This window comes from Alosa alosa, chromosome 3, assembly GCF_017589495.1.
Source record: "Alosa alosa isolate M-15738 ecotype Scorff River chromosome 3, AALO_Geno_1.1, whole genome shotgun sequence".
NCBI lineage: Eukaryota > Metazoa > Chordata > Actinopteri > Clupeiformes > Clupeidae > Alosa > Alosa alosa.
Window position 1 is genome coordinate 29,256,930 of NC_063191.1, and position 25,755 is coordinate 29,282,684.

General features: G+C 41.6%; 2 protein-coding genes and 1 non-coding gene across 5 annotated transcripts; all 3 read right to left on the reverse strand.

Annotated features, from left to right (window-relative positions):
• Nucleotides 1–38: 38 nt before the first annotated feature.
• Nucleotides 39–4,124, reverse strand: tsn (translin). The gene is made up of 6 exons (XM_048239231.1): nt 3,839–4,124; nt 3,113–3,206; nt 2,929–3,025; nt 2,702–2,817; nt 2,496–2,575; nt 39–2,098 (listed from the first exon to the last, which is right to left on the reverse strand). The coding sequence occupies exons 1-6, from the start codon at nt 3,902–3,904 to the stop codon at nt 1,868–1,870; spliced, it is 684 nt and encodes a 227-aa protein (XP_048095188.1). The 5' UTR covers nt 3,905–4,124; the 3' UTR covers nt 39–1,867.
• On the reverse strand, nt 3,324–3,446 carry LOC125292753. The gene has a single exon (XR_007193278.1). It is a non-coding gene; the product is annotated as a small nucleolar RNA ACA64 (small nucleolar RNA).
• A 4,437-nt stretch (nt 4,125–8,561) lies between the features above and the next one.
• si:dkey-219c10.4 (high affinity cGMP-specific 3',5'-cyclic phosphodiesterase 9A) lies at nt 8,562–21,559 on the reverse strand. Of its 3 annotated transcripts, XM_048238401.1 has the most exons (15): nt 21,406–21,559; nt 19,043–19,204; nt 18,405–18,558; nt 18,048–18,099; nt 16,320–16,422; nt 15,740–15,882; nt 15,296–15,355; nt 13,407–13,584; nt 12,747–12,869; nt 12,466–12,558; nt 12,020–12,087; nt 10,975–11,077; nt 10,403–10,507; nt 9,742–9,888; nt 8,562–9,298 (listed from the first exon to the last, which is right to left on the reverse strand). In XM_048238401.1, the coding sequence occupies exons 4-15, from the start codon at nt 18,056–18,058 to the stop codon at nt 9,113–9,115; spliced, it is 1,320 nt and encodes a 439-aa protein (XP_048094358.1). In that variant the 5' UTR covers nt 18,059–18,099; nt 18,405–18,558; nt 19,043–19,204; nt 21,406–21,559; the 3' UTR covers nt 8,562–9,112. The 3 variants fall into 3 exon arrangements, with proteins under 3 accessions (XP_048094358.1, XP_048094357.1, XP_048094356.1); XM_048238400.1 differs by lacking the exon at nt 18,405–18,558 and having other exon boundaries at nt 19,055–19,204; XM_048238399.1 differs by lacking the exon at nt 18,405–18,558.
• Nucleotides 21,560–25,755: the final 4,196 nt, after the last annotated feature.

The following is a 25,755-nucleotide window of genomic DNA, read 5'->3' on the forward strand; positions in this document are numbered from 1 at the left end:
ACACAGACACACACAAAGCTGTCAAGACATACTACAGGTAATATTAGAAATCTCTCTTTATTGGACTTGTTCAGTTGACTCAACCAGTCAGCAATACAAGAGTGCATTTATCTTATTGCTCACAAAACAAAATACGCTCAAAAAAGTTCAATCAAGTCCAAGAAGAAGAAATACAAAAAACAACACTTGACATCCACTAGAAAGGCAAAATAAGCCTATAAAGGTTTGCCACACCAATTATTCAAGGAACTAGTTAGAATTGAAAGACTTACTAAGCACACAATAAAGTAATATAAGACGTTGGCACAGAGGCTAGCTTCCAGTGAAAAGAAATAAAAAAATCAGTAAATAAAAAAACAGTAATGAAACACAAAAATGAGTCTCTTTGTGTCTGACGTTTTGTAGACACCAAGTTCTCACCGTTGTGCTGCCTCTTTTCCTCTACTCTTTACTGTGGCAATCTGCGAGGCCATTTTCCCCTGACTGAAAGCACAGCAGAAGCAGTGTTGATGCCCTTGTCTTCTGAAAGAGACTCCAAGGACTGCAACGTGCTGACCAGCCAAAGTGATGTCACCGAGCAGAGAAAAGAGACAGTGAGACTCGCAACGCAACAGCAGTGTGTCATCACGCCTTTCATGCACGAGAGCCAAAATGCCATACGAACAGCTCAACGACCATAATCAGAATTTAGTAATGGGCATGCTGTGATGCCTTTTTCTTTGGGAAATAGGCGTGTCTTCATTTTTAGGAGGAGCTTTGGAAAGGTAGTCATTCGGACATAGAACTTTGCAAAAACAAAATGGAATAGAACGAAAATGGAATAGGCCTTAAGTGAATGCAAAACACATTAGTACAGACCTGAGATAACAAAACAGGTGTTTTCCAAGTTACAAAAGGAATAATACATTTATATATGTATATGTATACCTATGTAATGTATGTGTTAGGAGTGCAAAATGGCCTGTCTGATTTGTTTGAGTTAACACCACCCATACACTGACATTTTTTAAGCATAGCACAGTATATTAGCAGACCAGTGAAAGTACACTGTACGTAACATTAACGTCTCAACAACAGAGACAAACACAAACATGCATGAAACACATTACATTTTTTTGTCTCCGGTCTGTTTAAAAGAAGCTCAGTGATGTATGCAATTGGAACATCCAGCTTTGCTTCAGCACCATTGGATATTTACTTTACATCATTTCCTATTGGTTTCCTAACCCTTTACACACAAGATAATTTCCAAAAACATCCACCGGCACTGAGACATGTATGATTTGATTTTTTGAAAAACAAACTGAACGAATCAAATACTTTCACTGCCCCATTACTTTGTTTGCCTTTGAACCAGTGTATTACAAGGTGCTATCAGACAACAATTGCGAACATTACTTGCACAAAAGCCAACAACAACAAAAGAAGCACAACGCAATCATATCGCACGGTAGTTGGAATGGGCGCAGCACTGAATACAACTGTACAAGAGTGAACGCTTTCTCAGCTGCAACAAGAAATCTGCAGTTTCACCTCATTCAGCTTTGGCCAACAGACTTCTGTTCATTCTCTTTCTCACTCACACACACACACACACAAACAGACACACGCACAGACACACACACCTACATGTCTGAGGCAGCTGGGGCCATCATTCATTCACTCTCTCCTCCCTTCCACTTCTCTCTATCCCTCCATTCTCTCCATCCTCTATCTATCCTGCTCGTTCGCAGGCGAAGTCTCTGGGACAAACCATGATTTTCGGGAGGGAGGGGGGGAGGGAGGCAGTCCCAGCACAGGGTTGTTACAGGTGAACTCCTGCACCCTGCTCGTCCTCCCCCATTCTTCCCCTGTGCTCCTCCCCGCTCTACTTGTCACCTCCAGCCTCCTGCTCCTTGGCCAGTCCCCGGATGGAGAGATCGTAGACCACCTCCTCGATCTTCTTCACGTCGTACTTGAGACCGTCGTAGCGCTTGCGCAGCGGGTCGTTCTTCAGGTTGAGCAGGCGGAAGCCTGAGTCCAGCTCGTTGATGAAGTTAGAGATGCGCAGGGGACGCCCGTAGTCACCTGCCGTCACGCTGTTCACCGCCAGGCGAGACTGAGACGACAAAATGCCAATGAGAATTTGGCCCGGGTGTCATACAGCAATCAAGTTTATAAGTAACTGCATCCATTAACAAAAGGGCTGCTCGATTATGGCAAAAATCAAAATCACTATTAATTAGGTCAGTATTGATTGATTATGATTAGTCAAATAAACTGAAAAGTAAATGTAAAAATAAATGTATAAATGTAAAAACATTGTCCAATTTAGCACACCAAAGTAAGGTATAACATAACTCCTGCATTAGTTAGATCACATTTATTCAACAAGTATTATATATTATATAAATCCCTGATCAATCTGCTACGGCTCCACTACAAAGTCTCCACAATGTACCCACCCGCACTATACAGTGTTAATTTGTCTGAGCAAAAAGTGTGACTTGACTCACCAGTTCGCTTGCCATGATCAGAACGCCTGCCAGGTAATCCTCAATGTCCAGGTGAAATCCTTTCTCTCTGTCTATTTCAACTGGAAAGTAAAGACAAAGAAGCCCACACAGCAGTATGGTGAATACCAGGTGCCTAACGGAACTCTGAACGTAAACTTGAGAAGAGATCTAAATTCCATTTTTAAGGGCAAACATTTGCTACTTACTTCCTATGATCTTGGCAACCTCTTCTCGAGTCACCAGGGAGTCACTCTCCAAGTAGACCACGAAAGCAGCCAGGAATGCCAACCGCTGAAGCACGAAACGCCAATGCTCGTGAAACCTACGGGACAGGAAGAGAGGTTTGAGTATGAAGTGTAGTTTCTCCCATGTCACACCAACTAAAAACTACTCATGGAAATGCACAAGGGGTGGGGGGGTTGAAAGTACTCACCGGTAATACTGTTCTGCAGGAAATTTTGTTTTCAATTCTCCCATGTGCGTTCTCACAGTGCTGAACAACTCGCGTGCCCTTTGGCATTTGCTAGGAACTGTCAGAGGAAAAAATATTAACGTGGCTATGTAGAGAAGGAAATGCAGAATGAAGATGTTTGAGTTGTACAATATGGTCGACCTACTGTCTTTGAAACCGGTTGGTTGGTGAACACTTTGAAGCACAGTCAAGATTTCTCTTGCCGTTTGTTCGAGGACTTGGACTACTTTTCTTATGTCCTGTAAGAAAAGTTAAACCACAGTAGACCAGGCTGTTAAAGTTACTAGCTATTACTGGGTTAATATGTAACATGTAACATCCAACGGTAGCCTAAGCTAATTGTATGCGAGTGAGATGAGTGTGGGCACATGGGTTATTGCACAGCCACATGGGACTGGGAATAAGCTTTGATGAGCCACATTATTGTTGGCACAGTAATCTTACCCCCACTTACGGCAATGGGCATAACTATAGTCTATGTTTAAAATATTTAGATGCGAGCATAAGATTCGAGAGTTTAGAAATCATTTAATCATCATCATCCACATGACGTTAGGTCGTTCTTGTAGTTCTATAGTTGGTCTGCTTGAAAATGAGAGGCACTACTAACTAAAGAGATAGGTAAATATAGGAGTACCAGTTGCATGCACGTCTATGCACTTCACTCTTAAGTCATATGGGCTAGCATCATAAATAGCTAGTCAGTCAAGCACGCCAATAACAAAAGCCACTGCGTAAAATGCAACCTCACAAGTTAGCGCAACGTTAGCCATTTGTATGGATATTACCGCATAGTTAACCCTTAATCACAGTCCTGTGTTCCAAAACTTTGTAGACTACACATGTATTTAACTGGTCAAGCATTGTTTACCTCTCTCACGTCTTGATCCGCGCTTAAAAAGCCCTGGATATAAGTGAACATCTCCGTAACCGACATAATGCAGTCAGCAAGATAAAATGCTGATTAATCAAAACGGTTCCGTGTGCTCGTCAGTCTGGAAATGTTCTCTATAGTTGCCGTTACTGCAACGTAAGAAGAAAATCTAAATCGCTTTCAAGCTAGTTGTTTCAGTCGTTTTTAACGTCAACGTGCTTTCGGGCTATGGGGCGCTTGCATAGGGGTGCTTGTCATCAACATGCTACGGACAAGGTCCTTTCTGGGCTTGTCGCATAAAGCTGATGTCATCGCCCTTGCCTGATATCATCGAAGCAGACAAGGCAGCAGCAGCAAACAATTATTCCAAGAGCATGGAAAGAATCTATAATTATCCCTATTAAAAAACCTGGGAAAGATCCAAAGATTCCTAACAACTACAGACCAATAGCACTTACATCCCAAATGGGGAAAACAATGGAAAGAATAATGAATGACAGGCTTATATATGTAGTTGAGACTAAAGGATTGATACAAAATTATCGGAGTGGTTTTAGAAGAGGTAGAGGTAGGCTACTATGGACCCTTTAGTATTTTTGGAGGATGCAATAAGACGAGCTCAAGTAAATAAGGAGTCAGTGGTGGCTGTCTTTTGTGATATTGAGAAAGCATACGACATGATGTGGAAGGAAGGACTTTTGATTAAGTTAAATCACATGGGAATTAAGGGAAGAGTATTCACATGGATTAAGGATTTTTTGTCAGAGAGAACAATAATGGTGAGGATAAATGGGATGACAAGTGAGCGGTATCAGGTAGAAAATGGTATCCCGCAAGGGAGTATTATCAGTCCTTTACTGTTCTCCATCATGATAAATGACATTTTTAAGGAAGTGGAGAATTTTGTAGATGTAGCATTGTTTGCAGATGATGGGGCTTTGTGGAAAAGAGGGAGGAATGTTGAATTTGTGGTGAATAAAATACAGCAAGCAGTTGATGTAGTGGATAAATGGTCTATTAGATGGGGTTTTAGAATCTCAATTGATAAGACCAAAACAATGTTTTTTTCTAGAAAGAAATTGGCTAAGAAAATAAAAGTGAAGTTATCCACTAATGAGTTAGAAAGGGTTGATTCCTTTAAATACTTGGGCATATGATTTGATCAAAGGTTAACATGGGCAGTGCATATTCAAAAAATAATTGATAAATGCAAGAAAGTATTAATGAGATGTCTATGCGGAGTGGAGTGGGGAGCAAGTAGACATGCTCTAAGAACAATTTATACAGGATTGATCAGGTCTGTATTTGACTATGGTGGCATAATATATGGCTCTGCAGCCAAAACATGGCTGAGTAAGTTGGATGTGATCCAAAATCAGGCGTTAAGGTTATGCTGTGGTGCTGTCAAAACCACACCAGTAACAGCTATCCAGGTGGAGATGGGAGAAATGCCTCTTCACCTTTGAAGAGATCAGCTAGCCCTTGTGTATTGGGCAAATTTGAGAGGTCATAATGAAGATCATATGAGTCCGTCAGTTTTGAAGCAATGCCAAGAGCGTGGAAACGCTCAAGTCAGAAGTTTTGGTTGGGTCATCAATGATAAAGTGAACGAAATTGGGTTTAATGAACTAAAAATAAGTCCCACTGTACCTTTCCCAGTTACTCCACCATGGGTTTTTAATGAGGTGTCCATTGATTTGGGATTATTAGAAGAAAAACAAGATAATGACATGGACAAATACAGGGTGCAGAGCTATTTAATGGAGAGGTATAGTGAGGATATAACTATATATACAGATGCATCTAAACTAACTGATAAAAGTATGGGGGTTGCTTATGTCATCCCAAAATTAAAAAAATAAAGTTGGTAAAAGAATCAGTGATGATTTAGCAGTTTACACAGCAGAATTGATTGCTGTGTGGCTAGCTTTGCTTTGGGTGGAGGTCAATAGGCCAAGGAAGGCAGTAATTGCTTCAGTTTCCAGCTCAGCTTTGATCAGTATCAAAACGTTTCAGTCAAAGTCAAGGCAGGACATTGTGGATGACATACTGCAAGTTGCAAACAATCTGATAAAGTCAGGAATTATTATAACTCTGGTATGGGTACCAGCTCATATAGGAGTTGTAGGAAATGAGTTAGCAGATAAAAGTGCCAAGCAAGCAGCTGGAAATTCTAATATAGAGATTGAAGTAAACTACAGCAAAGCAGAAATTAAAAGTATGGTCAAAAACATAGTTACGGGTAAATGGCAAACATTATGGGACAGTGGGCAGACTGGAAGACAGTTCTATAATATTCAGAATAAAGTGGGAAAGGGCAGAAATAGGAACAGAAGCAAGGAGTAGGAGGATGTATTTTCTAGAATGAGGTATGGACACACACGGCTAAATAAAACTTTGTCAATAATGAAGAAACATGCTGATGGCAACTGTGAATTCTGTGGTAGTCCAGAGACTACAGAGCATGTTATTTTACACTGTACTAAATATCAGGAAGAAAGACAAAGATTAATCTCACAATTGCAAGGAGAACAGTTGAGGCTAAACTTAGAAGAAATTCTACAAAGAAACACAGGTGAAATGTGTCTTAACTATGTAATTGGCTTCCTGAGGAATACAGAACTAATTAAAATAATTTAGTTTGATCTTTTGTTTTGTTTTGTTTTGTTTTGTTTTGTTTTGTTTTATTTTGTTTTGTTTTGTTTGTTTGTTTGTTTATTTGTTTGCATCGTATTTGAAAGATTAGACACCAGTACCACACTCCAGTCCAGTTGGTGGCGGTAATGCACCATTAAAGTTAGTTGCCAACCGCCATTAGAACCGAAAGAAGAAGAAGAAGAAGAAGAAGAAGAAGAAGAAGAAGAAGAAGAAGAAGAAGAAGAAGAAGAAGAAGAAGAAGAAGCAGCAGCAGCAAACTGATTCCAGAACAGGCCCAGGGCAGACAAAGCATTTATTTAGCCTTCCTAAGTATTAGGCCTACATGTTTTATGTTCAATGTATTGCACAGGAAGCAACGGATGTAGGCCTATGTATCCCCGAAATGAGAAAATCAATGCAACTTTGGCCTACGATTTACCTGGTCTGCAGTTAACTGTTGTTGATGCATCCAAGAATATTATTGTAGGCCTACACTACACAATATGTCATTTAATGGCATCCTGCAAGGTGAGCAGCTAGTGAGGATAAGGGTGGAAGTTTGGTCTGAGGACAGTTCTCCCTTTCAGGGTTGTTTTGACTGCAGTGACTGTCTGGTCGGTGTACCTGGACTCGCGATGCATGCTGGACTTTTGCACAATGTTAAATACAACCTACTATTCCTATGTCTAATTGCACTGTTATCTTACATAGACTGAACCTCTCACACAAATGCTTTATATTGTACAATTGAACATGCTGCATATTGTAGGCTACATACTTACATAGGCCTACTGTGCATACTTTACATACACCCAATTGTATGTAGGCTATCCAACTTAATATGTTGTATATACTGTTATAACACCAGTCATGCTGTAGTACTCTACTACTATGATAAAACTATAACTAATATAACTATAACTTCTGTACATAATTCTGTTCTATTGCATTTCAACCTGTGCTGAGCTGCTTGGCAGTATTTTTTAATAGCATTGTTATTGAATGTCTGGAGCTAAAGAGGGTTCTGCAATCTGACATCACTCTATTGTGCCTCTGCGCACAAATGATTTTAGACCGGTTGCACTGACATCATTAGTCACAAAGGTCTTACAGGGTGATACAGCAGGCTAATCTAGCAGGTGTAGGGTTCTCTAGATCCCCTGCAGTTTGTATAGAGTTGGCAGGGATGTGGATGATGCCACCCTGATGTTGCTGAACAGCCTATAATTCTGTGGCCAATAAGTTGTTTTTCCAGGCTAAGCAGAGGCTATCTCTAAGAAGGTTCAACAACGTCTTTACTTATTGAGAAAAAATATTTATTTTAATGTGTGCACCTAAATCAAGACTTCATTGAATCAGTCCTGTCTGTCTCTGTAGTTTGGTTTGGTAACCTCCATCTTGCAGTCTGAAATAAGGTTGGTTGGCTTGTCAGAGTGACCAGCTGAGTCAGTAGGGTGAATACAGTTCCGCTCTCTAACCTTTATGACCATTATGTCCTTAGGCAGGCTCGAGTCATATTGCACTGTATAGACCACCTACTCCATAGTTTGTGCTTCTGCCTTCATGTAGAAGATACAAAGTTCCTATAGATTAGATTAGATATACTTTATTGTCTGTTCCAAAAGGTTTACAGACATTTTTATCCCTACAAGATTCAAACTTTCCAAAGTTCCTATACCCACAAGATTCAAACTTGTCTGTGTCTGCTCTGCAATTGCTGAATTAACACTAATAGGCCCTACCACTCATGCACTGTATTTCAAACACTGGACTTAAACTTATAGTTGTCTCCTCAGTCCTCACATAGTGATCCTGTGCTATGTGTTTCTGTCCCTGTGGCCTGTCCTGTATTCGTCTTTAATGTGTATTTATGCTGGTCTGCTCGTGCTCTGGCTGCAACCCAAGTACATTTGAATTCACTTGATTTGACACACAGACAAATAAGGTTTCCAGTCCACTTCTACACACAAGGTGGCGCCCATCGTCCACCGTTGGTCATTGCCCATAATCAATCTGCTGATTGCAAGTCTTGCAACCAATTTTTTTCATTACACAGACATACAGAATGACTAGCCATTTCAGTACTTTATTGCACCAAACACAGTATAGCCAACAGGGTAAAGAGCATGATAGAACACAGCATGCAAGTAACAGTCTTTTAAAAAATCTCATGTATTCATATTCATTAGTGGTGGTAATTAATCCTAATTACAATACATTTGTATGTTTGTTTGTTTAGTAGCTCAGAGTTGCTGACTAAGTAGATGTTGCAGTTGCAATAATATTTCTCTGCTGTACTGGCTACAGCTCAGGGCAGGCCCATGGCTGTAGGAATCCTAACATCATGCATTAAACTGTATGTTTCTGTAGTGTGCTGTGTGTCTCAATGTGGATAAAAGGGAATAGTATACAGTATATGAAGAATATGACAAGCAAATAACTAGAAATGTAGAATAAATCTGTGTCAGGCTAGGCACCATATCCTTGTTCAATGTTTTGTTTCCTCCCTGTCTTATGAAACAAACCATTATCAATTTATTGCACTGATTATTTCAGATAGTATACTCTATACATGTCTGTGAACAGCCTGGTATCTCTGTGAGTGGAGAGGAGAGCCCCCTACTGGTGTTCAGGTCACACTGCGGTGGGTTTCAGACTGGACTCATCCGGTGGGTCTGGTTCCTTTGATCCGGAGGCCGAGGCCTCTTTGGACTTCCCTGTCTTGTCGCTCTGGGCCCGGTTCAGTTTCTCCCTCTCCAGGGCTTTCTCCATTTCTGTGTAATAGTTCAAGGCCTTCCGCACAGGGTCGATGATATGGAGCTACAGCAAGCAATAGGGATTTTATTATTTTTAGCAGGCACCATTATCAAAAGCGCTCACAAAGTTATGTAATGTTATTGTAATGTAACAATATAAGTGATTGTAATAAAATGTAAGTGACCGGGTCACGGTGCACTCATAAATTTATTCTAGCACCCTGAAAATCGCCCGCTCTGTGTCATCAGCCAACGTGCCCACAGTGCGTTCTGAGAGTTTACGATCGGCTTCAAAGTGCCTGACTGCGCTCAGAGGGGCCGTATACGAATGCACCTCTAAGAGAAGAGTGTAGAACAGTGTGTGTGTGTGTGTGTGTGTGTGTGTGTGTGTGTGTGTGTGTGTGTGTGTGTGTGTGTGTGTGTGTGCATGTGTGTGTGTGCATGTGTGTGTGTGTGCATGTGTGTGTGTGTGCATGTGTATGTGTGTGTATGCACTAAGTCTCTCACCTCCAGGCAAGGGAAGAGGTTGGCCAGCTCCATGAAGAGTGGCAGCAGGACAAACCGGATGAAGCCAGTCTGGGATGAGGGCTTGGTCACTTTGTCTCGGTCCATGAACGGAGAAACAGGCAGGCCCTCAAGTTTCTCCATGTCACTCTACAGTAAGATGGTATAGTAGTGGTCAAACATGATGGCGGTGATGCACTTACCATACACTGTCCTTTCTTCCCACCTCTAGCTCCTTCCTCTTCTACTACACTCACTAGTACATAACAACGGCATCTCATGCTCTGGCAAATGCAGGTCTCCTCTGCACTGAATGTTATTCCTTTGGAATGAAGTGACTGCTATATAAATAAATGTAATACAATGCAAATGTAATTATGCATTTAGTAGAAGTTTGTGCAGTGAAATAGGCCAGGGTTGTGTGTTTAGCATCTTCCATATGACCATCAAAGCACAACTTGGAAGGTTATGGGTTAAAAGCGTATTGATTTCTAAAGTATGGACACCGCTGGACACCTTTTCTCAAGAAGGTATAGACACACATTAGGAGATCTTAAAGTTCCTGTGCTCGCATATAAAATGACAAGACAACTGTAAAGAATATAATCATTATAGGCATACTTTTCAGTGTGTGTGTGTGTGTGTATGTGTATGTGTGCGTCACCTGATTAAAGAACTCCTGCAGCAGGCAGTCCAGCCAGGGTTCTGCCACGTCCATGGGCCTGGCCTCGTTGGAGATGTCACTCACCTTGATCAGGATCATCATCAGCTGTGGCAGCAGGGAAAGGCCAGCGTTAGTCACCAAGAGCAATCAGCTGCCCGTGCACACTGTAGGCATGGCAACGCAACGCCAGGCCCATCGGCTGAAATCACATCACAGCCTGGAAGGCCCCATTGGCAATCAGCTGGGTCCCCGAAATGCACTTATGTGCAGCGACAGCAGTTGTTGTTTTCTTTGCAGACTCCGTCTGTCTCCAACACTTTAGCCAGAAGCTGTTTGGGAACTTTATCTGTGATCTATGTGTGTGTGGCACAGTGCTTGAGCGTCTATTTCACAGACCCAACCCACAGCGCAGCACTATTCCCACACTAGCCCATCATGCAACTAGCATACTATCTGCAGTTGCATAACTCAAGTAAATGGTTTTGAGTGTAATTTGTATATATATATATATATATATATATATATATACACAGGTCATAAAATCACTAATTCGTGGACTAAGTTCAAGTTACCACGTCTCTGTGGTCCTTGCTGCTGAAGTCAAACACAGTCAGGAGGGACTTGAACTTGTTCAGGATCTCATTGTGTCTGGTCATGTCTGTGGCCAGGATGCACCTAGCAGGGACAGAAGAGGGGGTGTCAACGTGTGCAGGACTAGGGACAGGAGAGGTGGTGTCAACGTGTGCAGGACTAGGGACAGGAGAGGTGGTGTCAATGTGTGCAGGATTAGGGACAGGAGAGGTGGTGTCAACGTGTGCAGGATTAGGGATGGAGAGGTGGTGTGAATATGTGTGCAGGATTAGGGACAGGAGAGGTGGTGTCAACGTGTGCAGGACTAGGGACAGGAGAGGTGGTGTCAACGTGTGCAGGATTTGGGATGGAGAGGTGGTGTGAATATGTGTGCAGGACTAGGGACAGGAGAGGTGGTGTGAATATGTGTGCAGGATTAGGGACAGAAGAGGTGGTGTCAACGTGTGCAGGATTAGGGATGGAGAGGTGGTGTGAATATGTGTGCAGGATTAGGGACAGGAGAGGTGGTGTCAACGTGTGCAGGGACTAGGGACAGGAGAGGTGGTGTCAACGTGTGCAGGATTTGGGATGGAGAGGTGGTGTGAATATGTGTGCAGGACTAGGGACAGGAGAGGTGGTGTGAATATGTGTGCAGGATTAGGGACAGAAGAGGTGGTGTCAACGTGTGCAGGACTAGGGACAGGAGAGGTAATCTGAAGATGTGTGCAGGATTAGGGACAGAAGAGGTAATGTGAATATGTGTGCAGGATTAGGGACAGGAGAGGTAATGTGAATATGTGTGCAGCATTAGGGACAGGAGAGGTAATGTGTGAACGTGTGAGCTGGACTAAGTTTCAATTAGTTTCAATATAAACGGCAATATATACCGTACATTCAGACTCTATTTCATAGTTACTTGCCATAATAAAATTGGAGAGGATGGGGGTGAACTGTTATACCATGGCTTCTCTTTTCAACCTGCACTTAAATTAAATTTAAAAAGTGGCAAAGTTTAAGAAGTGCTTGGTTGAGATCAGTACTCCATACCTGATGATTCCTTCTCGTATTCTTTTGTACTGATCTGTTGACAGGTTTCGGAAGATGTTGCTTTCATTCTGAAGCACAGAAAAGACAGATGAAGGAACCAGTTTCTTTCCAATAAGGTCATTGATTATTGTAATTGCAGAACAGGCAAAGCCAGATGACTCTCCTAAAATATTACCACTTTAACATCATAATGTTGACAATTCTTAAACAATTCTAAAGCACTTTAGACTTTGTGCTAGCAAAAGCAAATCATTATGCACTGTGTATTTGGAGTAAAGATGATTTATGCATAAAGAGATTTATTCAAGCTATGCAGAAATGAATTCATCAGTACAGGTGAGCCTGAATACAACCAAATCACACAAGACAAAAAACTGGTTAGGATGAATTATTAAGTCACTAATAATAGCACTGCCTAATGACGTCCCTGGTGAATATGGGTTTACCTTTTCCAGGATCTCAAAGGCAACGGCACAGTGGTGGTTCTCCAGAGGCGAGATGTCATTATAACGCAGAGCGAGTTCTGTACGCGCATTAATCTGGGCAGAATAATGAGAAAAGAATGTGTCCGCTATGTCATGTTTCTATATTATTTTGAGTAAGAAGTACAGACAAAATATGATTATGTCCATATCGTGTGTTATTGAGGCATGTTGTTCAGAATGTTGACTGCTGGGAACAGTGTGTGTGCTGGTAAGCATGCCATGCCATTTGAGAGAACAGTCACCTGGTAGGCGTTGTTGTACCCAGTGTGGTCAAGGTCGTGACAGACAGCCGAGGTCAGTAAGGTCAGGAGGTCAATGCTGTCCATCGTACTCCTAAGGTCTGTCAACCATATCAGTCCATACATCTGCAGACAGAAAAAGGGCCGACGCCATTTAAGTCTGTCTGATGTCTACAATAACAACTGAGGTGATTCTAACAAGAACTTTCTACTCAGAGGACACAGACCAGACACCCTCAAGAAACCTCGAAGCATTCAGACACAAAAGAAAATAATAGGACGTGTCATTTCTCAATAACAGCCATCTGTGTCTATAATCATAATACACTCGGCAGAGTCCACAGGTACCCGTGTGTCCTTCCTCAGTCCTCTCCCAGACAGACTCATACGAGAGGGGAAATACGGTAATGGGTCAGTGATGGCTCAGATATCTGTACTGAGCAGACTATGTCTTTCCCCCTTCCTTCTTTTTCAGCTTTCTTTAGTTTCCTCTCCCTTTTCCTTACTGCCTGTGCCCCCCCTCCATCCCTCTTTGATGGCCTGTCTTCCTTTCTCTCTCTCTTTCCCTCCCTTCCTCTTCCTTCTCTCTCCCTCTCTCTCTCTCTCTCTCTCCCTCCCTTCTTCTTCCCTCCCTCTCTCCCTCTAATCCCCTCTGGTGCTCACCATCTGTGTGACGCAGAAGCAGTGTTTGAAGTTGTGGAAGGGGATGTTGTTGTAGCGCCGGTAGACCTCGTAGAGGAACTGCTGCAGCACCTCCAGCTCGATGTTGAAGGTGGAGATGAAGTCCAAGTCCACGTACATCACCTGCAGCAGCACCATGATCTCTGCATCCTCCCACTGCCTGCACACGTACACGTATACACACACACACACACACACACACACACACACACACACATGCACATACACACACACACACACACATACATACACATGCATGCACACACACGCAGACGCATGCACATATGCATGCGTCACACACACACACGCACATACACATGCATACACATGCATACACACACACACACACACAAACACATGCACATACATATACACATGCATGCACACACACACACACACACACACATACACATGCATGCATACATACACACACAGACACACACACATGCATGCATGCACACATACACACACAGACACATACAGACACACATATGCACATACACACACACACATACATGTACACACACACACACGCATACACACACACACATGTACATGTACACACACACACACACACACACACACACACAGACACGTACACACATACACAAACATACGCTCACATACACAAACACACACTCACATACACACATGTGCGTACGTACACACACATTTTTTTCAGTCCGGTATATGTGCTCCCAGAGTCACCTGACCTATTAGCACCTGGCTATACCAGACACAGATGTAATTTGTAATTTGTTATCATAAATCAAGTGAACCACTCATCATATCTTTTGCAAGCTAACAACCTAATTTCCAAATATTAATATCAAAGAGATTTCTTCATTGCTAAAGGCTTTGATTCTCTTTTCAAAATAAAATCATAATTTAAAAAAAATGGTAACACATCACTAGATCTCATCAAATCTCAGTCTGTGATATTTCCTCAGAAACCATCTGTGATGTTTGATAATTCATTCTGTGTGTCCTTGTAGAGATCTTGTATGGCGGCAAACGCACACAGACATCATAAAAGAGATCATAAACCCTCGTCCATTCAGACTGCAGGAGGGGCCTTCTCCTGTTGTGTCCATGTGAAAGGGCCCGTGTTAAACAGACGGGCTGGGCAGAGCACACAACGCATTAATGCGACCTACAAGGAGCAGGTTTTAATGAAGGTGCTTTTCAGGAGCGCTGCTTTGGGCTGCCGGCTCCAGGGCTCGGGGCCAGGCTCTCACAGGGCTCTCACAGCCCATTCATATTGATATGAGTGGGGATGAAAGGGACAGCATTACTGCCAGCATCTTCCATGGGTGATGCAATGAGATGGTGGCTGAAGTGCAACAGGTGTGGTTTCCTTTCCTTCGGGTGCTATTATGCACAGATACATCAACCAAACACGTCTGATAAACAGCTTAATAGTGTTGCCAAACATACAGTCTGTTCAACTACTATATTTTTTACAGCATATTATATTACAAGAGCAGAGCTTGGCTTAGAAAATGTAATTCCTTGATTGGTTGCAACAACCATATTTTAATTTAAATAATATTACTATCTAACGTTCCATAATGCTAAAAATATAAATCGTTCAGTAAAATTAATAATATTGTATTTTTGTGGATAGCTTCCTAATGAGACTGATCCACTCAGTTATTGGTGATCACTGTTTAGTACACTGTTTAGTAGCCTTAAGACCCAGGCCATCTGGTGTGATATACTGCTTATATAAGCATTGACTAAATGTATACCACACCTCCAGAAAATGTAGCATAGCCAAAATCAATTTCAATCAGGATTTAAAACTTTTATAGAAATGATATCATGCAGTGATGCAGTGGGCACTGTGCACTGTTACACAAAGCACTCACCAATTATCAAAGGTGGGAGTCTTCAGATACTGCCTCACCTCATCAGAGACTTCTAATGAACTATTGGGAAAGTAAGTGTAATTACACATTTATTAGATCTTTATTCATTCACATTTATTCATTTGGCAAATGCTTTTTTTAAGGGTCATTGTCCCCGGAGCAACTTGGGGTTAAGTGCCTTGCTCAAGGGCCCAGTGGTGGAAGCCGGGTTTAAAAAAATGAACCCACAACTTTTCTAGCTACTACATGCTAGTCTTTGAATTTCCCCTATCTATCTATCTATCTATCTATCTATCTACAGTATATATCTATCTATCTAGCCCAGCTGCTTAGCCACTGTGCTCCCACCCCCACATGTATTCAACAATTTTTTATTCTTACTGAATATGTGATTTATTCTGGTGGAAATAAATACTTTATTCAGTAACTACGGCCCATTCTGACCTCATTTGGAGGAACTTGTCCCTGACGTGCTCACACTCCTCTCGGGTCTTGCGAAGGGTTCTCTTGTGGTAGAATGGAGACGGCTTGTGGGTCGCATTAGAAAGCTCTTTAAACAGGCCTAGCCAACTCAGGTGCTCGACGCTCTGCAGGGAACCAAATATCATCCATCAATATTGCTGGAGAAGGTGACATCATCATCATCATCATCATCATCATCAGTTTGTTATCATTACAGTCAGTGCATTGTTGTTTTTGTTTTGATTCTTAGTCAACACTGAGACATTTCTGTACTTCTCTTACCCTTATTTAAAATATCTTACTGTATTGATTACAACCCTAAAACAGAAAACAGGGACGTTGTGTAAAATGTGAATAAAAACATAATGTAATAATCTGCAACTCTCTTAAACTCATATTTAGTTGCAAAAAGGACACAGACAACAATAAAATGTTGAAAATGACAAATTTGACTATTTCATGGAAAATAAATGTTAATTTAGAATTAGATACCAATTATTAGTATTGATTATTATAACCATCATTTTATTAGACATATTCAGTTTTTGCAGTTATGTTTCACCTCGAGTTTTTCCCTGAAGGACTCCACCTGTCTCTTCATCTCGTACACGATAGCTGGAGTCTCCCCTGCCTCTATTAAGATCTTCTTCTCCAGACTCTGTAACCTGCATAGACCACAGGAGATACTGTCAGCGTTACCTAAACTGTGCTTTGTAATTAGGTCATTATCGGTCAGTGTGTGACAAATAGGCCATGGGACACAGATAATGAAGTCTGTTACAGTTTTTCTCAGTCGCTTTGGTGCTTTTCTCAGATCAGAATGAAAATTCTCATAACTATTATGAGAGTTCAATCTCCACAACATTTAGTCATTTGTGCACATCATAGTAGAAATTTCTCCCTTCCTCTGAACAAATTGCAAATGCTTTTGGACATGTAGCAGTTGCTTTGTCATGTCAGTCAAAATGAACTATACTAATGAACTAATGAACTATACATATGGATGCTGAATAGTCGTTCCCAATACAACTAATTGTCTTCATTTCATTGTTTGAGTCATTACATACAAAATTAGTGAACTAGTTATCAAATTATGTCACAATACTGTAGAATTGCAAAGAGCATACAGTAAAAATGTGAAATGTACATATTCAGTGTCTTGTACTCACTTACTCTTCTAACTACAGCAATTTCTAACTTTACTGTAGTTTTCAAATGGCTGTACAAGTAGTGTATAGTGCTGTCTTGAGCATGTTCAGGTTGTGTCGCCGAGTTCTGACCTTTTTTTGCATGGGAAAACACTGAGAGAAAAAATTCCATAATGAAAACATGACAAAGCCATTTGAATATCTTGTTCATAAACGATGGTGTCAAGACTTCTCATTTTGAAGACACTGGCAGTTTCATTGACATAAATACTTGCTTTTGAGGAATAGACTATCCATTTTGAGCAAGTGACGTGCTTTTGCAGGTTATCCACTAGGTTTGGCAGTTTGCACTAATTGTTTTGAGAAATGCACTAACTGTTCTGCAAATGTTAATAGTGATGTGAGAAAAGCACCAAAGCGACTGAGAAAAACTGTAATGTCAGATATACACGGGAAAGTTGTTCAATTATTTGTGCTATCGGCCAATCAACAACCAAGCCTAACATTACACAGCATGATGCCGGATACAACAGCAATGCACATAATGGTTGATAATGCGTCACATGGTGTTCCTGGGATTCATAAAGGTCCTCTTTCACAAAATAACATTTGCTGTCTGTAACCGGTGACCTGAATGCCCAACCCAAGAAGCAAAGCCCCGAAAACCATGTCACCAACAAAGCAGCCTTCGTGAGCAACAAGTCGGCTTCTTTAGCAAGTGCTTATGGCGCAGTGATGCAGGCTGTAAGCAAAGCCATGTCTGAAAGCTCAACAAAGGAACCAAAACAGCACACATCAATACGTTTAGCAAGTGAAACATCAGCACCTCAACTCAGATACTAGTCCTTTTGTGACAAAAAGGCCTAGGGACATAGTGAAATGTGTATGAGGTCGTGGTAGTGTTGTGGTTAAGGATAGCTAGCATGCAGTAGCCAGAAAAGTTGTGGGTTCAATTCCCGGCTTCCACCATTGAGCCCTTGAGCAAGGCACTTAACCCCAATTCGCTCCAACGTAACAATGCCCTTTTAATATAATTGACTAGGTCCCTTTGGAAAAAAGCGTGTCTGCTAAATGAATAAATGTAAATGTCAATGTATGTCATTTACACTACTCTTGAAAGTGAAGTGCAAAGCTGACTGTACCTTTTCTCCATGGATGACAGATCAAATCCGAGTGCCACTGCAAGTTCTGTACCTAAAACATAGTGACAAACAAGCAAAAACAAAACGTCATTCCTCTTTAAAAAGTATACTCACACATTTTATCCTCCTATGACATCATGACACAAGACTGCAGACTGTGTATGTGTACACATTTTAGTTCAACATTGTATCGTAACGTCAGCTATTACCAACCGTCCTGTATTTCCAACCTTTTACATGTATGTGTCACTTAATATTCATTTCTATACAAACCAAGACGGCGGATTCCTAAAGAAACGCAAGCAACCAGACCATAAGTGTATCTAGATTAGCTATGTACCAAAAATTACATTTTACCGTGACTTGAAGAGCTGTAAAGTGTTGTAAGGCAAGTCCGCTTTATTGGAGCTCCAGTGGAATTTTGATTTGCGACGAGAATTCTTGGGCTAACCGTTGATGTGCCGTAAGAAAGGTTGGGAATAACAAGCACCCACCAGCCCAGCACTAAACTCTGAGTGTGGTAGACAAAATTGGATATTTCAGGTAGTAAAAGCCCCGAACCAAACTAGATTTTGTTCAAATCTACACACCTATGGCTACTGAAAAATGTAAGGTTCATTTATCAAATGTTATTTTGAAGTATTACGTAAAAAACATTGTTGTTTTAGAATTTTCAAACAAAATGGTTGGTAATTGGTACGTTTACGATATGTATCATTAAACCAGGGGAAATTCCCCTCCAATAACATCTTTATATTGTCTTTGCAGAGTTTGTGTCAAAATATAAACAGTATCTTGTAAGTAATATAAGTAGAACAATGAAATACATCAAACACCTCTGTGTGTTTATTACTGCTTGTACCCTTGTTGCAGTATAATTCCTTGGTGTTTATTAAATAAAGCACTATATGCATACAAGTTGTTGTTATTGTTGTACGTTTGTATCAGTGATCAGTATTATGGCTGCCTGGCCCTGGCTTCGAGGCAGAAAATACCTAACGGCTCACTGTTGCAGTCGGCGGCCACCACCTCCAATTTGTAGGAGGACTGGGGTGTGTTGGGGGCTAGCTGGGGGGAGATGTTGATGATGTTGCCCTTGGGGTTGTAGAGCTTCAGGATGTCGTGGGGGCCAGCCTCTGCAGCAGAGCGGAACAGGTCTGTGGGAGCCATGAGATTTATGAGTAGAGGCACAGATGTACACACACACACACACACACACACAAAGATTATCAATAGGTAATTACAAATTAGGTAACACCTAATCTAACAACTAACAAATATCAGCAAGCCATGCAACAAGCAGGCCTACTCATTATTTCAATAGGCTGCACAATGAACCAGATTCAGTTCAAAAGCATTCAGTTCAGAACCATTCAGTTCAAAAGACCACCTCATGACACCTCTGCATATCATATTCGCCCGGGGGAAGATTTTATAATCATACACCTAATTATTTTCTTTGGCGCAAACAGTGCTCGAGTGCAGCACCTTGTGCTCTAGAACAAACAACCATCGCCCAGAGGTCGTATAGCCTCTAATTGGGTTGTCACTGTTTGCACACTTCTCATACGCACTTTGGAAAATGGAGCCTCACAAATCAACAAGATGTGATGTTTTTTTCTCATGCGCATAACATTGAAAACAGAAAGGTTCTAAAAGAAGATGTTCTACGCGAAAAATATAAAAGGTAGTAAGGCATCTAGGGTATCTAATTTTGTTTTCCTTTTTTTGTTCCCAGGATACAAAAGATTTCCACATAGAGAACGTAGAGAGCACTTTCTCCTCCATAAAGCAGTACCTATACAGACGCTAAAACACATATCAGCCTAACCCAACATTTGCTGTTACGGGCAGAAGGTGAGTGCCGTTTGCTGGTTGAAAGATAAACCAACATTAGTGTTATAGCCAAAAACTGAGTGCAGTTTGCTCATGTAATGAGGAGATACTGAAGATGGCCAGTGTGGAATAACCTCTTTGCTCAAGCCTGTGTTTGACCTTCTCTGGCAAATTGCAGCTAAATGACTAATCATGAAGATAGAGGCCCTAAGCCATAAATAGCAAAGGCAACATACGTTTGCTGTGAGGCGGAGGCTGTCAATCAAGGAGCCCTGTCAACTACACCTGTGCCTCCCTCTTAGCCAATCAGAGTAGACGCAGCCTCAGAATGGAACATTCTCCCAGCATAGACTTCCTTTCATTGCCAGATCAAGATGAAATACTTCCATGAAGTGATGTAAGAATTAACACATAATAAAAAGCCACAATCATTACATCAACACGATACTGTGAACTTTGTAAATAACCCTCAATTCAAGAGTTCAGCAAGGACTGAAATGGGTTTTCTCTGCATGGCCATTAACCTAATCTACAGTACAAACAAGTTATGGACCGTTCTAAGTAGAATGTTAAAGGTTTTCTTTTTCCCTGTGGTTATACTAACTAAGTCTAACTTGTGTGGCTGAGTTTTTTTTTGAGAGAAGCATGTCACTCATCTCTGATGAGGACTGGGAGAGTCTCTAATCAGACGCTGTCATCAGATGCTGTCATGCTTCACAGATCTGATGGGGAAATGTACTTTATGGTGCTCTGGCCAATTTGAGGCACTCAGCGGAACCCTGCGGTGGCCAGTGAGTCACGGGGCAGAGGCAAGCATCATCCCTTTGTGAGGTGTCACCGTATCATGCTATTGCCATTACAAAGTCAGTTGCCTAAGACTGAATGGAGTCTCTCTCTTCCTCTCTTTCTTTACCGCTCGTTTCATCTCTCTCTTTCTCTCCCTCTCTCTCCCTCATCTCAACAGCAGCTGTGGATGGAGAGAGACCCTTGTGCTCCTTTTGCCTGTTTCGAGCGCTTGCTCAAGGGCTTCACCTCTCGTCCTCTCCCAGTTGAGAGGCTGTTGATTTTTTTTACACATCACAAACTGATTTTCAGAGAGAACATGGGTGTGTAGACAAGCCAATAAAACTGGATCGGTTTATGTTTAAGCTATAAACTTGACATGCACTTCAGTAGTGTTCATGTCCATGTTGGTTAAAGGTAAATTATTAATTTTATTATTAAAAATAATCTCACTACAGTGTTAATATCACACTATAACTCACTTATGACATTTTGTTTCCTTTTATCTTTTCATAACTGAACTGCAGAACAAAACATCAACACATCAAAAGGGTTTTATGATTTTACACAAAAAGGATATTTTACACAAATTAAAAGAATTGGGTGCAAACAAACTTAATTAAGTTGAAACCTCATTATAATGAAATAGTATACAGGTTCATAGTTTGTATATGCTGGAAGCATGTTTAAAATGTAGTGACCTGCAGAGAGATATAGCCACCCTGTGGTTAAGACTCACCTTTGACGTCTTGTGCGGGGCAGTCGAGAGGGAACTCTGCCTGCTCTGGTCTGCCGTTAATGGTGAAGTAGATGATTTTGGTGGCCATCTCCTCCGGTACAGCTGCAGACATCCCCTCCGCCCCCTGTCACTGGCTCTCTGGTGGGAGGCTGCTCCGACTGCATCTATTTGACAGAGGGCTATTCCTTCAACCCATCCTCTCCGTCATCCTCACTCCCACCCTCTTTCTCTTTCACTCTCCCACCCTCTCCCTCCCTCCCTCTCTCTCCCTCTCTCTCTGTCTTTACCTCTTCTCCTCATATTAGTTGTGCTCATCGCTTGTTTTCACAATGTATCTCTTTGTATCTGAATTCTGCTGAAAGCTGTACATGATGTTGTATTTAATTGTGTTTATTGTGGTATTTAACATTTATATTTGTTCAGCATAGGTAGATCTGGCGGACTTTGACCTATACGCAATAGCCAAGGTCATGACACTCTAATAATGTATGTAACACTGAGCACAACGTTAGGCGGTGCTCCCGTAGCACTATGAAGACATCGCTGTGCGGAGCACTTGAAGAATTGTGCCAGTAGCATCGCTGGTTCGAATCCGGCTTGATGCTGTGGCTACCGCTGTCATGCGGTCTCCCGTCATATTGCACTACGCTGTCTGGTGGTCAGCGCAATTGCGAGTGCAGGCCGGCACACAACTCTTTTATGAAGCCAAGTGCGTGACTGTTTGTAACTGTTTGCTTTCTGTTTGTGGTGTACTGAGGGCATTCATATTAATCATTGATATCACTTGCAACAGCCAGAAATAAAAATCAATTTTACTAAAAGGAGGACCTTTGACCTACACACAATAGCCAGGGTCACTAATATGTATATACAGAGCACTAATTTAAGCTTCGCCTCCGTGGCACTGTTGAGAAGACGGCGCTGTGCTGAATGTGGCGCCCCCCCTAGGATACAGTTGACTACGCCACCCCTTGAGCTAGATTAGTGTGTCAGAGCAAGGGGAACTCTTGACGTGGTTTATAGATTCACACTACACAGCACCGCAAACTCCAAACTTTAAGTGGGAACGAGTGAAAGAAACCCGCTGTCCCATGAAGTCTTCTACTCATGCGCTATCCTGGCCGCACCCATGGTTACGGGAGGGGAATAAAGAAGTAGAAAAATAAAGGAAAAGCCACTCTAGCCAATATCTATATGCACCACAATATCTATATGCACCACAACTACTACCCCCACAGGCTAGAGGGAAAATAAGAAATCAAGAAACAAGGACAGGTACCTAAACAATGAGCAGCACACACATAGCCTACAAACACAGTGTAGAGAACAGCAACTAGCGAAATGGCGTAGCTGTATAGATCTAAAACAAACCGAAACAAAAACACAAAAAAGTTTGCAATCATTCTCCCAATCACAAATATGACCCATTACATACAGTATGACATGCATCAATTAAACATGACCAAACAGTCTCCACAGACTCAAGGATACAAAGGCCATATAACTCGATAGTTCAGTTAGAAAATAGGTAGCAGGCTTCATAGTGATACCATATAAAAATACACATAAATATACATAAATATACCGACATATCCGTATGGGTCATTCCATGTGAAAACAGCCAATATAGGGGTATCATGTACATGGTACCTCTCAGATTTAGCTGAAAAGCAGTGAAAATGTGCCTTATGTTACCAAACGAGGGAATCTGAAGTTTCAGGTCAATATCTCAAACGGTTTGCCCGTGGCGTCCATTTGAATTTCGGGTGCCAAGGCCCTAATTGACACATTGGAATTTCACATTTCATCCTTTGCCATTTTTGGCAGCCCATAACGTCTGTTCTAATAGTGGTAGAAGGCTGGAAACTGGTGTGGTAGTTCATTGTAGCCTGTACTACACAATTCTGGAGACATAATCAACATTCCTTACTGTTTGTGTGAGAGGTGGGTCACCAAAGTCCTACAAAATGTTGCAACGAGATATATTTTTTCTCAAAAAAAAAAATCCCATCCACTCCGCTAAACTCTAGGAACGCAACCACTAGATGGCGACGAGATTACTTTCCCTCCCTATATATAATGCCTGCCTCAAGGTGTTACGTGGTTCAATCAGTGCCCATCCCACCCGGCAATTAATGACGTAATTGGAGCCTGAGAGAGTGTGTAGGCAAGGGAGAGAGTGAGTGAGTTTAAGAGAGAGAGTGTAAGAAAAACACTTAGGGATCCTACCCCTAACCACAGGCTACATGTAGCACATTAAGAATTCATCGCCGGTTCGAATCCGGGCTGATGCTTCGGCCGCCGTGGGGAGGCAGCGCGACATCTATGCGACACGACAAAATGAAGTGACACTTCTTTTTGTCGTGTCGCATTCCACTCTAGTCCTATGGGTGACGTCAAGCGACTTTAACGCGCCCGCAAAGCATCCCGGGAAGGCAGCGCTGCATTTGAAATAATGTAGCGCGACAAAGAAGCTGGCCGAGGCCCATCTTTATGCAAATGATTCCGTTGAACGCGAGGCGACTCTCCAATGAAAGGACCATAGACAGTAAAAGAAATGGACGAACAGACTCCGTCGGTTTCAATGGGAGGGCACTGAGTCAAATAGAACGATTTTTCAGTTGGTCCCCCCAGTACTGCGCAGACTCACACTTAACTTTGTGACGTTAGCCATCGAACTGAATCTTGTAACTCATATGATAGATACACAGAAATTCTTCTCACACTTCCTTCGCCTTCAAAGTCATCAAAGTTAAACATTTATTTATGTATTATTATTAATATCAACCTCACCAAGTCGTGTTAATGTTGAAGCTACCATACATGATCATCTTCAAAAACAGTCAACAAAACAAAAAAGTTATAGCCTTGAAGCTAATCTTCTTTCCACTTTTCCGACCCTACGGTCAATCCATCGAAAACCTCTGTAATGATTAGTGCCGTTTTTAAAAAAAAATTAGGTTTACTTTTTTTATTATTATTAGGTTGCCTCTGTGTAATGCTTTACCAGAGAGGGTTAAAGCGAGCTAGTAATCAAGGATCTTTGGCTTTACTTTTAACACATTACGGTGTATGCTAGGTTTTGCTTATGAGTTACCGTCATAGACAGTAAGGTGGACTGAGCTTCTTATCCAAACAATACGGTTATCTCCCTACGGCCGAAAGAGAGATTACGCCAAAGCTAGCTTCCCTCCAACCGAACAAGCTAACCATTCTTCTTACGGGTAACCAACGTTACGGACGAGGTAGTGGAGTCTGTTTTGCCTTTGTAGTGTTTATGTGGATTACACAGAAGCTACAATATCGGCACAGGATATATGTTATATGAAGTTATGGTATTTCAAAAAAATCCTAGAATGAATGGGCTTCTATGGGAGTTAGCAGAGAGGTGGTCCCTCCAGCCTACGTCGATTCTTCTACTTCCGGGAATTCGCCTGCCCCCATTGAGACGCATCCCATTCACTTTAAATGGGCTCACGTGATCCGTTGCCGAACTGAATTGTGGGTCCGTCGCGTCGCGTTTCTCCCGCTGCTCGCGTTGAGTTCAGCCAGAGAGGGTTAAAGCGGAGCGAGAGGCGCAAACGTTCGTCAATTTCCGCGTTCGATTATTGCAAGGGGGAAGGGGGAAAATCCCCCTTTATGCAGACCAGAGTAAACCCTCGCTGCACTAATATCAATGGAGACTTGTGGAATTTTACCAATAAATTGGTCATTATGTCTGTTGAGGTTTTTTTGGAAAATTTTGTCATAATCTGTAAGTGTTTGGGATCATTTCAAGCCTAAAAGTGTAATTTTTTAGTGTTCGGATTTGTAATAAAATAACTTAATATCAGACCATGCTGCTGCCAGTTACTGTCCGGTTGTTAGCATGCTAGCTAGCCTCTTAGCTAAGGTAACATTTTAAACGGAGAAGTGTAATTTCTTTGAAATGACAACTAGCTGAATAACATTACTGACATTAATTAAAGTGGATAGTTTATACTCAAGTGAATTTGCAACAGTATATTAAGTTTAAGCGAAGTCCTTCAACTACTAGTAACTTGTTAGCGCATAGCTGTATTGCCATAGCTACTCCCATCCACTTGTATAGCATTTTAAGCTAGCGTTAGCTAGCTAGCTAGCTTCGGTTCACATGACTAATTAAATTATTCATATCATGTCCTAAAGAATGATTCATTGGTATCATACATGATTATAGACAATAATACTGTGAACACAATTATGTTTCTCTGTTCTTATTGCTTATTAAGAGAGAAAGTTTATTTAGTGATGTAAGGTGACACTCCCACTTTTGCAGACTGGAACTGTCCCGTTTTGCTCCCATAGTAACGAATTACGTTGCTCTATCTT